Below are 18668 nucleotides of genomic sequence, written 5' to 3' on the forward strand. Positions count from 1 at the left end.
TGTTGTTGTATGTAGATGATATTTTTGTGTGAAATTTTACACAAGGCTGTAAAATTGATATTAGAGTATTATTATACGTTTTTGTTGAATAAGGTTATAAAGTTAGCAAGAATACGTTTTAATTATGGTAGACTTATGTTAAGTATTTAGGACATATTTTAAGCCAACAGTACAGGGAAATGGATAGAGAGAAAAACAGTGATTTTATAAGTGTTAAAATTAATTATGAAAAGAAATATGTTGCAGTTCTTAGGGATGGCAAATTACTGTAGATAATGGATCCCACACTACGCAACATATTAAATTATTGATGGGACTGATTTATGATTAACCCATGTTATTGTTAGATAAAATACAGTGGACTCCTGATGGAGAGATTTCATTAGTGCAGATAAAACATATACATTTACATTACATTTAAGTCATTTAGCAGACGCTCTTATCCAGAGCGACTTACAAAATGGTGCATTCACCTTATGATATCCAGTGGAACAACCACTTTACAATAGTGCATCTAAATCTTTTAAGGGGGGGGGGTTAGAAGGATTACTTTATCCTATCCTAGGTATTCCTTAAAGAGGTGGGGTTTCAGGTGTCTCCGGAAGGTGGTGATTGACTCCGCTGTCCTGGCGTCATATGCTATGTTTAGCATTCGTTTTAGTTTTATTTAATTATTAGAAGATTTTTATTTAAATAGTAGAAAGTTGACAGGGATATATGGCATCTGTGGTGATCCAGGATCATTGAGAGTATCGAGATAAACTTAATCAACTATGTAATAATCTTAGATATTACTAGCATAGACATATTGATTTTTCTAAAATCCATGAGTGCAAACAGGGAGACAGTGAGTCAATATTTGAAAACAGAAACCATACTTAACACTGACTGTTATGGGAAAGAAAAGGCACGTTAGAAAGAACAGAGAGAAAGAGCGTCAGACAGATAGTAGGAAAGGCTCCCCCGCCCTATGCTGAGACCAAAGTGACCTTGATGGTTTGGGAGTAGTAGGAAGAGGGGGGAGGATAGAGAGCAGAAGGCAAAAAGAAAGAAAAGCAAAGGAAAAGATCAGAAGGAATTTGAGGAGAATGAGAGGGAGAGACGGGGAGTGAGGAGCAGGAGACCTGGAGCGTTACGAAGGTTAGAATCTCATAATAAACCAGGATTGAGAGAAGATAGAAGTGACACAGAATGGTTAGATGACGACGACGCGATACCCCAATTCCCACTCATAGCCTTACCCAACCCCAGAGCTGGGGACGGAGCACAACCAGACACGATAGAAGTCTATAGGGCATGGACACAGCGGGATGAAGCAAGAGCAGTAGAAGGAGTCGCACATCCTAAGACAGGAATAGAGGGATTCAGAAGAGATCTAGAGGGTCTCGTGGCCAGTTTCAAATTGAACACAGGAGAACTGGGAAGAGCAGTCAGACAGAGAATAGGAAAAGACAGGGGGACCACACGTGTCGTTAGTGAAATAACCATCTGAGGAATGGCTGGCATTGGGGAAATGGGTTCATTAGGGAAAATTAATTACTGATTGGTAACAGTTACTGAGTGGAGACCAGCATAGTTAATTTATAGACAGGTATAGATGAAAACTAAATTGGAGAAGCCAGAACTTAACCTGGGGTCCACTTAGACGTGGGGCACGATTAATGACAGGATGATTTGTTTTTAACTTAGGAACAGGAAGAGGAGATAGAAGCTGTACCCTCCGTGTTATGGTCCCAAGGACCCATTGATGTGGGGTTAATTAAAAGGAGTTATTTTAGTATAAGTAGTCCCGAAGTCAAATTATAGATTTTATTAAAAGTAATTTAAGAAAATTTGAGCCCCCAGAGGGAAGTTACATTTTGATTTATGTAGATGATATTTTAGTGGCTAATCCTACTTGTGAAAGATGTAAATATATATATATATATATATATATACTGCAGTTGTTGACGTATATGGCAAAATAAGGCCATAAGATAAGTAAAAGGAAATTATAATTGTGGTAAACCGAGGTCGTTTATCTGGGATATATTATAATTCGAGAAGGGTGTATTCTGAACCCCTCAAGAAAAAAGGTGATTTTGGAAGTACCAAAACCTATGAATAAAAATAAAAAAAACATGAGTTTTTTTGGAATTATTAATTACTGCAGAGTCGGGGTGCTATATTATGCTTTCTATATAGGGAAGTTGAGTGCAAAGAAGGCAGCTTTAAAACCATATACAGCAGCACAGATAAATCTTAAAGAGGACAGAACAATTGACAAAGATTTGTTACAGTAAAGCAGTTGACACATGGGTAAAGCCATGTGTCAACAGGGGGGATGGAAGAGCAGGTGGTAGAGCAGGTTAGGAAACACTGCAGGTTAGGAAACACTTTGTGGCCTATGGGATAACAAACAACTTACAGTGGGGCAAAAAAGTATTTACTCAGCCACCAATTGTGCAAGTTCTCCCACTTAAAAAGATGAGAGAGGCCTGTAATTTTCATCATAGGTCCACGTCAACTATGACAAACAAATTGAGAAAAAAAATACAGAAAATCATATTGTAGGATTTTTTATTAATTTATTTGCAAATTATGGCGGAAAATAAGTATTTGGTCAACAACAAAAGTTTCTCAATACTTTGTTATATACCCTTTGTTGGCAATGACACAGGTCAAATGTTTTCTGTAAGTCTTCACAAGGTTTTCACACACTGTTGCTGGTATTTTGGCCCATTCCTCCATGCAGATCTCCTCTAGAGCAAATATAGTAAATGGGTAGAAGCATTCCCAACTTACTTGGCAGACACGATTATGGTAGCGAAAATATTAGGTCCAGATATTATCCCTAGAGTTGTTTTACTAGGATCTTTTTCTTTAAACAATGGATTACATTTTAGCTAATCAGACCTTATAGAATGCCCGAATTGGGAGGACCAGAGCAAGCAGATATAGAAATAGAACATACCCTAGCAGAAAACATGAGAAGGTTGTTTGTTAACCACACCCGTATGTCAAAGGTTTTATGCCCCACAGGTGAATTACAGAAAGAGGTGACACATTCGATCCAACCGGGAGACTGGGTATGGATTCAATCCCTTAGGAGATTGGCCTGGAAAAAGCCCCACTGGGAAGGCCCCTACCAGGTTCTATTGGTGACAGCCTTTGCCATTAGAATAGCGGAAAGAGCAACCTGGGTCCACGTTACCCACTGCAAAAAGGTAGGAACACATACAAGCACTGCTGATCACACACAGAGTTAGGAGAACAACCGAGTACCAACAGGGTTCGGGGGTTACCTCCTTAAGATAAGGGTACTAAATTTGACTAACGGGTGGGGTTACTGTTATAAGGAGATAACCGATGACCACATCCCCTTATACCTGTGTCAAACAACTATGCCCACGTGTTCCTGGTCCCAGGTGTTTAAACACACATGGGGCAGAGAATATGAGACTAATATCTGGAAATGGAGCGCACGGTGGGGTGTTAAACAGAATAAGGACATTCCTTCATGTATGTTGGAAATAGTAGTAACTATACAAAATGGAACTAGGAGAGATATACAAATGAAGTATCTGCCATGTGCTGATGAGTATGGCAAGTATACCTGCCTCCAATTTCAATTGACAGACACCACAGTGAAATACCCCATAGTAAATCCATTATTAGGACCAAGTCGAGTTGACCATTCAGGTGGACATTCCTTTGATTTTACTAGTCTACCCGATGTGAAGGATTTCCTTCTCCAAGAATGGAACCAAGGGGATATAGAAGGAATACCAGATGAAAATCTCTGGTTGAGATGGATGAATTACACGGCCAGGGCTCTGGGCCAAACCAATTGTTATGCATGTTCTACGGGGCGACCAACTATGTTAACGGCCCCAATGCCACAGGTAATGTTTTCCTGAGTCTTAGACTTAGGTTCTAACCAAACTGAAGTCAATTGTATGGGGATTGGCCTCGCACGATTGAAGAGCTCCGCCACCCCACCGCCGTTCACGGTGACTCCTGGGGAGTAACAGTGTTATAAACATACGAATGGCACCAGGAATTTGGGTGCATTCAATGGCTGTAAAACAACAGTGAATGTAAGTGAATTGAACACCATAGCTCAAACAAAACTCTCAAATCTTGTGGTTCCTTTGACGGATGTCTGGTGGGCATGTACTAGTAAAGGTAAACTCAGACAAGCATTGCCAAAAGGGTGGTTCGGCACTTGTGCCCCGGTGTTATTGGTTCAACCAGTGAGGATTAGTCATCAACGGCCAGTTGTGAGTAAAATGGACAGAAATAAGAGAAGTCTAGTCCTAGATGAGGGTAGCCCCATATGGATGGATTCCATAGGGATCCCTAGGGGAGTACCCAATGAATACAAGGCATTGAATCAAATAGGGGAAGGGTTCACTACTACTTTCTTTTGGTGGGTTACGATAAATAAGAACATGGATTGGATACGCTATATCTATTATAACCAACAAAGATTTGTTAACCTGTTATGGCTAGGGAGCAGTATTTTCACGGCCGGATAAAAAACGTACCCGATTTAATCTGATTATTACTCCTGCCCAGAAACTAGAATATGCATATAATTATTGGCTTTGGATAGAAAACACCCTAAAGTTTCTAAAACGGTTTGAATGGTGTCTGTGAGTATAACAGAACTCATCAGATATTCAAGGACAACTGAACTGTCGACTTGTGATAATGATGAAACTAATAACTGGAAAGAGGCCTCCCCACCCAAGGGAGGAGAAAAACTGTTAGAAATGGCTAGGCTTGCAGAAGATGAGACATTTTTTTTTAACCAGGTAAGTTGACTGAGAACACATTCTCATTTACAGCAACGACCTGGGGGATGAATGAGCCAATTGTAAGCTGGGGATGATTAGGTGGCCGTGATGGTATGAGGGCCAGATTGGGAATTTAGCCAGGACACCGGGGTTAACACCCCTACTCTTACGATATGTGCAATGGACTCTTTAATGACCTCAGAGAGTCAGGACACCTGTTTAACGTCCCATCCGAAAGACAGCACCCTACACAGGGCAGTGTCCCCAATCACTGCCCTGGGGCATTGGGATATTTTTTAGACCAGAGTAAAGAGTGCCTCCTACTGGCCCTAGTCATCATTCAAACAGTTTTAGAAACTTCAGAGTGTTTTCTATCCAAATCTACTAATTATATGCATATTCTAGCTTTTGTGTCTGAGTAGCAGGCATTTTACTTTGGGCATGTTTTACATCCAAGCTACTGAATACTGCCCCCCTTTCCTCAAAAAGTAAAAAAAATAATAATAATAAAAAATTAAATCAAAATTAAAACAAATAAAAAATATAAAACCAAAAAAAATAATTCGATGAAAACATAGCTAAATACCAATACATTGAAAAATGTGTCCAATGTCGTTGTTTTCCAGCTCAATAACGGCCCCGTGTGTGTCCATAATGCCCCCTAAAAAAAATCCATGCCTTGCGTCCAAAGTGGACATTGTGCCTTTGGGCTGAATATAATACACTGAACAAAAATATAAACTCTACATGTAAAATTGTTGGTCCCATGTTTCATGAGTTGAAACAAAAAATCCCAGAAATGTTCCATGAGAGCAAAAAGCTTGTTTCTCACAAGATTGTTTATATATATATATATATATATTGTTTATATCCCTGTTAGTGAGCATTTCTCCATTGCCAAGATATTCCTTCTACCTGACAGGTGTGGCATATCAAGAAGCTGATTAAACAGCATGATCATTACACAGGTGCATTTTCTTCTTAAACTCATCAGTCTATTCTTGTTCTGAGAAATGAAGGCTATTCCATGCAAGAAATTGCCAAGAAACTGAAGATCTCGTACAACGCTGTGTTCTACTCCCTTCACAGAACAGCTCAAACTGACTCTAACCAGAATAGAAAGAGGATGGAAGCGAGGAAGCATGGGGTGAAATCTCTTCAGATTACCTCAACAAATTGACAACCAATTGTCTGCTAGGCAAAAAGCTAAGTTTGAAGGGCACAATTATTATTTCAATTGAAAATCATTATTTATAACCTTCTCAACATCTTGACTATATTTCCTATTCATTTTGCAACTCATTTCATTTATGTTTTCATGGAAACCAAGGACATTTCTAAGTGACCCCAAACTTTTGAACGGTAATATATATAAATGTAGCCAGACATTTAATTATAATAATAATAATAATAATAATAAATATATATATATATATATATATAACAATTACAAGTCTGGCTACATTTTCTGGCACCTCCCTCCTGTCTGGACATGACAAACTGTAGCCAATACACATAGGCTATCACCTACACTTTGACATGTAGGCTAATTATGGATCAACATTTACATACACTTAATAGAATAGCTAGTGTTTTTCAGGTTTTAAAATCAATTTAATTAGCTATTTTGTTAATGGCCTTGGTGCCCTAGCAGATGGCCTTGGGCACCTCTTGAAGGCCTAATGGCCTTGTCCCTAAACAAAATCACAAAATTCCAGTAAACAAACTACTGTTCTTTTCTAGGTAAGAATAGCTGGCATCCAGGGAAAAATAGAGATTTGAGAGAGAGAGACGTGCCCCCACACCATGACTCATCTCCTGTTTCATGCCCAGCTGGAGGGTGGGTAGGAAGGGAGCTGTCACAACTGGGAACATTTAACAAGTCCCCAGATGATGCAGACTTAATTGATTCAAGGAAATAACCAGTTCAATTACATCTGTGCAATAAGAGAAACAGGATGGATTGTTATACTATTCTAATCATGGGAGCCAGTAATGGATTGTAAAGTAACAATATTTTACTGGTTAGTTAGTTATTAAAGAGGACAACTATAGAGTAGCTATAAGGAATTACCGCAAGAACACATTTTAATGTAATGTGCTTTAACCTGTCTGGGATAGGGGGCAGTATTTTCACGGCCGGATAAAAAACGTACCCGGTTTAAACTGGTTACTACTCTTGCCCAATCTAGAAGAAAAATAAACGCACACCTACTAAGGCGAGGTGCTGGCTAGAGGAGTAGAAAACTTGTAAATAAGGGAGAGCCGCACACTCTAGGAGCTCAGATGCAAAAATGTAATGTCCAATGTTTCGACAGCCAACTACTCTTGCCCAGAAAGGAGAATATGCATATTATTAGTAGATTTGGATAGAAAACACTCTAAAGTTTCTAAAACTGTTTGAATGGTGTCTGTGAGTGTAACAGAACTCATATGGCAGGCAAAAACCTGAGAAGATTCCAAGCAGAAAGTGGCCTGTCTGACAATTTCTAGTCCTTCTGTTGCGTCTCTATCGAAATTACAGTATCTGTGCTGTTACGTGACACTTTCTAAGGCTTCCATTGGCTCTCTAAAGCCTTCAGAAACCGGATTGACACATCTCCTGTCTCTGGGCAGATAACAGCAGCTCAGTTTGTCAGTGGACTGCCTGGTGACAGAGAGACTGGAGATGCGCGGTCACGAGACCTCGCCATTTTTTTCTTTCCCTCTTTGAATGAATACAACGTTGTCCGGTTGGAATATTATCGCTATTTTACGAGAAAAATAGCACAAAATTGATTTTAAACAGCGTTTGACATGCTTCTAAGTACGGTAAAGGAACATTTTGAATTTTTTTGTCACGAAATGCACTCGATAGTGACCTGAACGCACGAACAAAACGGAGGTATTTGGATATAACTATGGATTATTTGGAACCAAAACAACATTTGTTGTTGAAGTAGAAGTCCTGGGAGTGCATTCTGACGAAGAACAGCAAAGGTAATCCAATTTTTCTAATAGTAATTCTGAGTTTAGTGAGCCCCGAAGTTGGCGGGTGTCTGAATAGCTAGCCTGTGATGGCTGAGCTATGTACTCAGAATATTGCAAAATGTGCTTTCGCCGAAAAGCTATTTTAAAATCTGACATAGCGATTGCATAAAGGAGTTCTGTATCTATAATTTTTTGAATTATTGTTATGTATATTGTCAACGTTTATGATGAGTAATTTAGTAAATTCACCGGAAGTTTTCGGTGGGTATGCTAGTTCTGAACATCACATGCTAATGTAAAAAGCTGGTTTTTGATATAAATATGAACTTGATTGAACAAAACATATATGTATTGTATAACATAATGTCCTAGGAGTGTCATCTGATGAAGATCATCAAAGGTTAGTGCTGCATTTAGCTGTGGTTTGGGTTTTTGTGACATATATGCTTGCTTTGAAAATGGCTGTGTGATTATTTTTTGGCTGGGTACTCTCCTGACATAATCTAATGTTTTGCTTTCGCTGTAAAGCCTTTTTGAAATCGGACAATGTGGTTGGATTAATGAGAGTCTTATCTTTCAAATGGTGTAAAATAGTCATATGTTTGAGAAATTGAAGTTATAGCATTTTTAAGGTTTTTGTATTTCGCGCCACGCTCTACCATTGGATATTGGTGAGGCGTTCCGCTAGTTTTAAACGTAAACTTCACATGCATTGGCAACTCCCATAAACCCCCCCCCCCCCCCCCAAAAAAAACAACTAAGAACTTAAATATCAATGGGAGCCCCCCACAACTGTCAAAGATATCAATGTGAGGCACCCTCAAGAGTCAATGTATAATTTGAACCCTGGAAATTCTCTATCCAAAATATATATCTGACTATGAACATCAAGTTCTCATTTCTTAAAATGGGAACATCAAGATGCTGCTCTGTCCGTGTACTAACCATGCGCAGCACCAAATCTAGCCCCACCCCCCTGTTCTATGAGCGCAGAGTTTCTGAAGGTAAACAAGAGCCACTCCCCCCTACAGTAGATCAGCACAGCATGCAGCGAGAGGCAGACACGGAGATAAGAGTACTGAGCTTGTTCTAATTCTTAGATATGTGCGTGCTTAGCCTTCCAAAATACCTCCCCTTTTTGGAAGCGTAATTCACATGCACGTGCGCCCCTAATTTGAAATCCACAATTGGGCGACACTGGATGACAACAGTAACTTTTGCCAAATGCAATTTTATAACGCAATCGTTATTACCAAAATGATCCTCCTCTATTGTAATCTTTTCAACAGGCAGATCATTTTTGATCACATTAACTAAGTGTATTTTCAGCGCCTTAGGTTGGCGAGCTGCGGTCCCACCTCCCGCAAACATGCACACACTTGCATAAGTTGCCAATCATTTATTCGAATTCAACAAATAGTTAAATAAATGTATTTCACCGGCGAATGTAATTTAACAGCACCTCGGGAAAATCCCGCTACCAAAATTATTTAATAACGGCAGTGAACATGACCACCCGTCTATAAATAATACTCGCTGCGTAGTTGGCGTTGCAAACATTGCTAGTGAACTGGGACCTGACATTTTCATATTTTATTCAATAAAAAAGTTGCAGTTGCATGATGTTCTACCCATGCTCGCTATTTAGCTAGTTATCACAACCATTAGACCCATGCACACTACACGTTTCCCTACCCGCTCTGGAAGTGCGTGCTTATCACCCTGTGCTACATGCTACTGCACTGCACTGTACTGTACTTCTTGGGGGAAGCAAGAAACCAAAATCTAACCCACCTTTTTATCTTGATTGCAGTCAGGGTCGGGCTGCGAAACGTCCTCGACTCTGGACGATGGGCGATGATGAGAAATTACGATATAATTTGAAGCTAACCACATGTAGCTAGCGACAGTGAATTTCACGGTGGTCAAATTCCAGTGTAGCCAACTTACCCCTAGCTAGCGAGCTAGTTAGTTAGCCCCTGACTATTCACGTTGGCGACAGGACTATGCCTGCGAGGCTGTATGGTGTTGACAGCACGTCAGATGCTCTCCCAAGAGTCAAAATAAAAAGTATCAATTGACAAATTTACTCCATGATAGTCTATACACAGTATAACATAATATTCAGCAATCCTGCGATGTCCGCATTCGCAGGTATCAGCTAAATGCAGTTCGCTACATTTAGCTCACTTTAGGAGTATATCATCCTTAAATCCAAATTCTCTAGCTAGCTAGCTAACGTGCTTGCAAGATAGCCGCATCCAGCAAGTCCGTTCTACTGTACGCTAGCTATGGTACAGCAAGGTAAGCTAACAAATATAATTTTGAAAGCCATGTCGCATTTCGAAAATAGTCCAAATCCAATGTGGTATCCCCCAGGTCCTGATTTGTCATGGGAGTATGTTTTCCTCAAATCCAGAAGAAGAAAAAAATATGCCAAATTTTCAAAGAATGAGTCATGAAAGATAGCAAGCTGGCTAGTTTGGCAACGTTCCACCTAAAAACATATAGCCTGCTCATTCGCTCTAACGTCCTTGCCCGCTCGCGTTCTTCTCTCTTGTGCGAATGCACTGGCGGGTGCGCAACCTTACAACAAAATAAGCTCATACTTTAAACTCTTTTGGCGCCATATTAATGACGTATTTAAATTTGCTGTCACTGAAAGACGATTGTAATATCTTTACAATGGCTTACTTTCGCCAAACATCATGCATACGCTACAACCTGAAATAGGAAAAAGGGATTCTATTCTTCACCTGTCACTCTTTTGAAAGTGAAAGCTACCGTTAAGTGGGCGGTTTGTTTGGGCGGGTTCATGATAGCGGCACAATAATCGAACATTTACAGAAACAACGCTGAAAAAAACATATATTTCCTAAATAATATTGTTAATGTTAATATTTCTCTTATTGTCATAATAATAAGACATTGAACAAACATAGACATGGAAATAAAGTTAGGCCTACTTGCAAACGTTTCAATCCACTCCAATCCACGATGTTGGTTCAGACATTGACAAGTGATAGACCTATCAATCCACCTCATTTACTACAATGACATGTAAATAAGTAGTGAGCAGTATTTGTAGATCTACGGTGTAGGTTATTGTATCAAGAAGTAATCGCACGCGCTTTCATGTGGCGAGCGCGCCGCCTACTTGCAGCTCCAGGGGCACCTGCAATAGCCAATGATGCATCGCAGGATTTTACATCAATGCTTGTTGTGTTTCTGACATGTGAACAACTACTTTGGGACGCATTTCTAGAACGAAAAAATAAAATACAAATGGTACAGTTCTTTCTTTACGCATCTCATCCTCAGCAAGGGCAGACTATCTGACTATCATCCAATGTTCATTCCCCATTGCCCCCCACTCCCCTTTCCCTCATGACCACAAATGAAAAATAACTTCATACCATATGTAGTTCGTCATGAAACCCTATTCAGGAGACAAGGCGAAGAGGAGTGCATTCAGAGGAGTATTGGGACATAGATTCCAGTTTGACATTTTCATCATCAGCACACACTATGCTGGCAGGTGCAGAAATGCACATTGCTGTATCAGGGCCCATATCCTAAAAGTGTCTCAGAGTATGATTACTGATCTAGGATCAGTTTGGCCTTTTAGATCATAATGATTAATATTAGATGTAGATGTATCACTCCTACTCTGAGACGCTTTTTGGATAGAGGACCTGGTGTCACTCCAACAGTAATGGGGGAATGCTCTTTTACACAAAGTTAAATGAGGCTGTGAAGGACACCAGATTTTTCTGGCACAGATTCAAATGTGCTGCAGCAGCCTTCCTGCCCCGCACCACAGGTGGATTAAGTGCCTTGAAAAACATGCAATGCCTCTCCATGGCCGTTTGATTGTGTGCTCCATTACTGTCTACTGGACTCATCGTTTATTTAGCAGATATTCAGCCATGCTGCAATATATCTTGTGTGAGTCCCAAAATGGCACGTACCCTTTTCCCTGTGTAGTGCACTACTTTTGACTAGGACCCATAGGGCTCTAGTCAAAAGTAGTACACTTTAAAGGGAATAGGGTGCCAATTTATATACAAGACCCTCATAGGCAGGTCCCCCCTCACCCTCAGCTCACTCCTTAACATCTCCACTACCAATAGCAACCTGCGCTCTGGTAGATGTATCACTGGTCATTCCAGAGCCAGCACTTGCTTTGGACTTCGTTCATTCCAGTTTTTCTGCCGCCAACGACTGGAACGAGCTGCAAAAGACCCTCAGTCACATTCATCCCACCAGACTCCTTCAAAAATATATTAACTGAGGTGCTATTTGATCAATGTACCTGCTGATCATTAAGTCTGCTGTGTTGCCTTGGACTTTTCTGCTCTAACACACTATGAATATTTCTTATTGTTGTATATTTGATGAATTTGTACAACAGGTTGGTGGCACCTTAATTGGGGAGTACGGACTCGTGGTAATGGCTGGAGCGGAATAGGTGGAATTCTATCAAATACATCAAACACATGGTTCCAGCCATTATTATGAGCCGTCCTCCCCTCAGCAGCCTCCACTGATTTGTATCTTTCCTCTGTATAGAGTGTTTTATTCATTTGTTGTGATATTGTGTGTTGTCCTGTTCACTGTTACAATGTTATGCCTCTTGGCCTGGTCGTTATTGTAAATGAGAATGGGTTCTCAATTCACTTATTTGGTTAAATAAAGGCTCAATTATTTATTTATTTATAATTGGGATGCAGCCCTCCTCTCTTTAGAAGAGCCTGTGGTTAGTGTAAGTTGTTGTTCTCTTTCACTCAAGGCCTTTCCTTTGGGTTTGATTGTGGCTTCCAATAGTCTTTCGATCAGGCCAGGGCATCCAAATGTCAGCTACCAACATCAATGCCACTGTTTCTCCTGATGGTTAATATTGCATTAACTACTTGTTGGGAGTGTAGACTTGGTGCCAATAACATGCCAATTCTGATCATTCAGAGATTATATAGGGTAATTTTCAGTCTGACAAACCTGGGAGAGTGACAGACTGAAACACCTGCAGAAAGAAAAGTCATACATCAAATGAGGTTCATTATGGTCTAGACTGTCGACTCCTAAAATGATCTAGGCCATTCATTGATTACAGCTCTTTCATACTTGAAATCCCTATAGAGATTTTCAGCACAGCACTCTGCAGTATTTTATAATTATATGGTACAGGCCTAAACAAAAATGTGATTGAAAAGTGTGCAATGTTTTAAACTGAGATGTGAAGATGTTATCATTATCTCTTGAGGAAAAATAAGCTGAGCATCAAAAAATGATGATTTAGAATAGATCTACTATAAGAGACTCTTATCATCATCGGTATATAATTATAAAGCCATCATTTGTTTTCCTCTACAAGCCTAGCTTACTGTATATCTCTCATACTTGTCCCATCTGTGAGGAATTGACCTTGCTGTACAAAGCATTTCAGGTTATGTCCCAAATGGAAACCTATCACCTATATAGTGCTCTGCTTTTGACCGGGGAATTGGGATGTAAACCCAGTCAGTGATATTGGAGTGGGGGGTAATCCTTCTTCCTTGGCTCATCACAAGCATGCTGCTGAAAAGGATACCTGTTGTCTCAATGGCTCCCAATTATAGTTTCTCCTGACTAAGCTTACGAACATTAGATGACTCATCAAAAATATTTGTTGTGAAGCCTCTTGGAACAGTGTATTATGTCGGCATCAGTGTATATTTCATGCTGAGTGAGGGGTTGCGCTGTTGTGCCTATAATTATAATGGTTTATTTCACTCTATAAAATGGGAATCGTATGGGTTGGAAGCTACCCATATATAACATAACCACGATTGCCGTTATTTTGATTGAGATTGTAATGTATGCACCTCATTATATTTCAACCTCTGGGATTTCCCTTTGTAATGAATGCACAAACGGCTAGAAGCGTAAGTGGCAGAGGACATTGTGTTCTTCATATGTACATCTACATATACAGTATACTTAGCTCTGTGTGACTGCCTGTATAAATATGTAAGGGTGCAATATGTAAGGGTGTGTGCAAACAAAGCATTTTGGAGTGCTTTGCATTTAAACTGGGACTAGCCTTTCTTCCAGCTGGTTCTGTGGGTTTTTACATTTCTCTGATAAATCCCTTACAGCACTTTGTACCGCAAGTCATTTACAATACTTGACACTGTATAGATAATACGGAGAGCCTAGGTGAAGTTTGTAACACTTCACATTTTTGGGGTATACTTATAGTATAAGGATTTATAAAGGGTATAAGTAGTTTATAAGCTGTTAACTTCTTTGGGATAGTGGGCAGTATTGTCACGGCCGGATAAAAAACGTACCCGATTTAATCGGGTTACTACTCCTGCCCAGAAACTAGAATATGCATATAATTAGTAGATTTGGATAGAAAACCCTCTAAAGTTTCTAAAACTGTTTGAATGGTGTCTGTGAGTATAACAGAACTCATATGGCAGGCCAAAACCTGAGAAGATTCCATACAGGAAGTGCCCTGTCTGACAATTTGTTGTCCTTCTGTTGCATCTCTATCAAAAATACAGCATCTGTGCTGTAACGTGACATTTTCTAAGGCTTCCATTGGCTCTCTAAAGCCGCCAGAAAGTGGAATGGGTTGTCTGCTGTCTCTGGGCGAAGAACAGCAGCAGAATTTGTGAGTGGTCAGCCTGGGGACAGTGACACTGGAGATGCGCGGTCACGAGACTATTCCATTTTTTTCTTTCAGCCTTTGAATGAATACAACGTTGCCCGGTTGGAATATTATCGCTATTTTACGAGAAAAATAGCATAAAAATTGATTTTAAACAGCGTTTGACATGCTTCTAAGTACGGTAATGGAATATTTTGAATTTTTTTGTCACGAAATGCACTCGCGCGTCACCCTTCGGATAGTGACCTGAACGCACGAACAAAACGGAGCTATTTGAATATAACTATGGATTATTTGGAACCAAAACAACATTTGTTGTTGAAGTAGAAGTCCTGGGAGTGCATTCTGACGAAGAACAGCAAAGGTAATCCAATTTTTCTAATAGTAATTCTGAGTTTAGGTTGTCCCAAACTTGGTGGGTGTCAAAATAGCTAGCCGTGATGGCCGAGCTATGTACTCAGAATATTGCAAAATGTGCTTTCGCCGAAAAGTTATTTTACAATCGGACACCGCGATTGCATAAAGGAGTTCTGTATCTATAATTCTTAAAATAATTGTTATGTATTTTGTGAACGTTTATCATGAGTAATTTAGTAAATTCACCTGAATTTTTCGGTGGGTATGCTAGTTCTGAACGTCACATGCTAATGTAAAAAGCTGGTTTTTGATATAAATATGAACTTGATTGAACAAAACATGCATGTATTGTATAAGATAATGTCCTAGGAGTGTCATCTGATGAAGATCATCAAAGGTTAGTGCTGCATTTAGCTGTGGTTTGGGTTTATGTGACATATATGCTTGCTTGGAAAATGGCTGTGTGATTATTTTTGGCAGGGTACTCTCCTAACATAATCTAATGTTTTGCTTTCACTGTAAAGCCGGACAATGTGGTTAGATTAACGAGAATCTTATCTTTAAAATGGTGTAAAATAGTTGATTGTTTGAAAAAATTGAGTTGTGGTATTTTAGTTGGTTTTGTATTTCGCCCCGTGCGATGCCATTGGCTGTTGGTTAGGGGTTCCGCAGGCGGAACGGGGTTCCGCTAGCGGAACGTCTGTCCTCAACAGGTTAATTATTAGTAGATAGTGTCATGTCTTTGGCTATGCCGGATTAAGTGATATGACATGCTATTCCAAAAAATCCTTTCTCTGCAATTAATATTACCAGATTAAGCTAATCATGTAAATGTAATTAACTAGAAAGTCGGGGCACCACGAAAGAGTGTTTATAGAGCTTTTATCTTCCGAATAAACTCTTAAAGAGCTAGTAATATTTTACATCAATAGCAGTCAATATTAATCGCCACCTTATTTCAGTCTCATCTGAAAGTTGTAAATTCTTGGTTATCTTAACGAACCCTGGCTAACAAGTTGAATCAGCAATACAAACTTTGGTTTAATTATTTATTTACTAAATACCTAAATAATCACACAGAATTACATATACACAGAATGCAAATTATGTCATACAGAAAACGTCCCTGGTGGACGGAACCTGTATGACGGCTGGTTACACAAAGAGAGGGGGTTGGGCTTGAATGAAAGCGCGGGAGGACTGAAGAACAAAGGGAGAAGCTATGCTATCGTAAATACAGAATCTTATGCATTCTAAATAACCACCCATTTGGAAAAGGAAAATGCAATAAATATTTACTCTGAGCTGCGCTTCGGTAGGTTGGTCATAGATGCTGGCCGTGTTGCCCAACAGAGATCTTCCTTGTCCCTTTAAGAGTGTCTCTGGTGGTAATCTGGATACTTGGCAGTATCGTGTTGTTTGTTAGAGTAGATCCTTTGTCCGTCCTTTCCTAGCCCACGTTTACAGCGGCCGCTACTAACTCAACGACTAGGAGGTATCACTTCTGTAGTGAATAAGAGTTCAAAGTTCATACCATTCGCAACCAAAGCTCACACTGAGGTTGGCTTAGTTCTGTAGTTGACAAGTTAGTCCTTTTAACGTGGAACCGTCGTCCTCACGTCCTCGGAACAGCTTATTATCTGAATCCTTCTGACATCGGACCGTCGCACTAATGTACCCGGAACAGCTTATTATCTAGCTTTTAACATGAGGCTGCAGGCCTCGCGTACTCGGAACAGCAAGTTATTCGCCCTTTTAACGCAGAGGCTGCAGGACTCACGTACTCGGAACAGCAAGTTATATTTTCGTAAAGGGCTATATATAGGAGGGGAGAGAAGGGCGTGCTTCATAGTTTATAACCAATGTCTCTTCACATGGGCGGGCCACTGAGTGAGCAGAGCTCTAACCTTATGAAAACCCAATTCTCTCATTTGGAAGCTAAAATTCAATTTCATCTTTTCACAAATAGTTTCATATTTAAACATTTAAATTGCACAACAATTCCATGTGAATCTGATAACTATAATGTGTAGACTTTCCAGGATACAGTTTATGTCATCCTATCATTAATAAGAATGATATCAGTTCGGTTTTCATCTGAGACATATTCATTAAGTACCAACGCATATTTTCAACTGGTTGGATTACCGAAATATGGTCCCTTTCCCCCCAACTTTTGATGTTCCCCGACTCTCTATGTTTAACAAAGGCTTTTGAAGAGTCCTTCAGTAGAGTCAAGAGAGGAAAGTGAGAAAGGTATTTATCGGGGGTCATAAACCTTACCCACAGGCCAACGTCATGACAATCGTTTATCCATCTGTAATCACTGGTTATACCATTTTGTGATTGTCATATTGGTGCTTGCCACTTATTTGTGGTTGATGATTCCTTCTGTTATTTTTTACTTTCTCAGGAAGATGTGAGAGAGTAGTAGTGCACTGTACTTTTACCTTGTGAATGGTGGTGTTAAAATATCTATACATGGTGAATTACACATTAAGGGGTAACCAACTAAGCCTGCTCAGCAATACAAATCCTACACACATTTTATTACACTTTTGCCCCCATCCCCTATCTTGTTCCATTCATACTTGTCAGGGTGTTGTCCCAACCCGTTCATATAGACAGAGTTAGGTAGGGTGGTCTGTGAAACACCTTTTTGGCTTGCCACTGGAATCTTACAGCATATCAATGACTTCGTGTCAAAACAAGCCCCCAAAGGCTCCTTCCTTAGAAATGATGGGAGTATTTCTCTCTGATCTTGTTCCAGGCATGTCTGTAAAGAAAGTGCCCCCTGGTTACATGAAGAGGGGGCCAAAGAGGTGTCAGTATGTTCTTGGAGGGTTTCTATTCTACCCTGCCTTTGAAAAAAAGGCCTTTATTTTTATGGGCAAGTAGCCTGGGGTACTTTTGGGTCGGGAGGATATCATATTTTATTTTTGATATATCACAATGTTCATTTATAGTATCTTTAACTCTGTAGTGTCAAGTGACAAAGAAGACTATAGCTTCTTACTGTATCTGGTGTTTCTCTGTCAAAGGGGTCAAGGAGTGATGTACGTCCAGTAATTTTAGCATGTAAATCTTGGTGGGGCAAACTCCCCCTCAATTTTTTTTGATGCATGCCAGCAAAGCCACTACTCAACATAACACAACACTAACCAATACACTAATTGCACTTTAACAGTGACAAATGGTGCCCACAAACTGTTAGGGCCTACATAAAGCTGTCCCTACATAAAGCTGTCCCAACAGCAGAGTCCCAACATCAGTCCCCACACCTTACCACTGCTACACCTGGCTATCAGCGGAGCCTTGTCTGGCAGAGAAACAGTTCATTCAACCTCATTTATTACCTTGAAAGAAATATAGCTGATATGGCTGACTTGCTTAAACAAATGTGGTTTCTACTGATAATTGAGATGTACAAACTATGGCATAAGGGGACAACGAGCGGATAAGAGGAGACTCGGTCTCAACCTTTAAGTCTTTATTAAAGACTCAACTCCTATGATTGAGTGTAGTCTGACCCAGGGGTGTGAAGGTGAATGGAAAGGCACTGGAGCGACAAACCGCCCTTGCTGTCTCTGCCTGGCCGGTTCCCCTCTGTCCACTGGGATTCTCTGCCTCTAACCCTATTACGGGGGCTGAGTCAGTGGCTTACTGATGCTCTTCCATGCCGTCCCTAGGAGGGGTGCGTCACTTGAGTGGGTTGAGTCACTGATGTGATCTTCCTGTCGAGGCGCCCCCCTCGGGTTCGTGCCGTGGGGAAGGTCTTCGTGGGCTATACTCGGCCTCGTCTCAGGTTAGTAGGTTGGTGGTTGAAAATATCCCTCTAGTGGTGTGGGGGCTGTGCCTTGGCAAAGTGGGTGGGGTTATATCCTGTCTGTTTAGCCCTGTCC

At 40.3% G+C, this 18668-nt stretch overlaps 1 protein-coding gene across 2 annotated transcripts in view; it reads right to left on the reverse strand.

The window, feature by feature from the left end:
* LOC106603811 (protein Jade-1) overlaps positions 1–10871 on the reverse strand; it is a 253703-nt gene extending 242832 nt beyond the window's left edge. Inside the window, exon 1 of one of the 2 annotated variants that reach the window (XM_045717329.2) lies at positions 10718–10871. Coding sequence is in view for 1 of the 2 variants with exons in the window: in XM_045717327.2 (XP_045573283.1) it covers positions 9546–9647 (102 nt within the window). In the remaining variant the exon portion in view is untranslated. Of the gene's footprint in view, positions 1–9545; positions 10535–10717 lie in introns of those variants that run through there. The other variant, XM_045717327.2, reaches the window with a different exon arrangement.
* Positions 10872–18668: the final 7797 nt, after the last annotated feature.

The sequence above is a fragment of the Salmo salar genome, chromosome 04 (genome assembly GCF_965601325.2).
Source record: "Salmo salar chromosome 04, fSalSal1, whole genome shotgun sequence".
Lineage (NCBI taxonomy): Eukaryota > Metazoa > Chordata > Actinopteri > Salmoniformes > Salmonidae > Salmo > Salmo salar.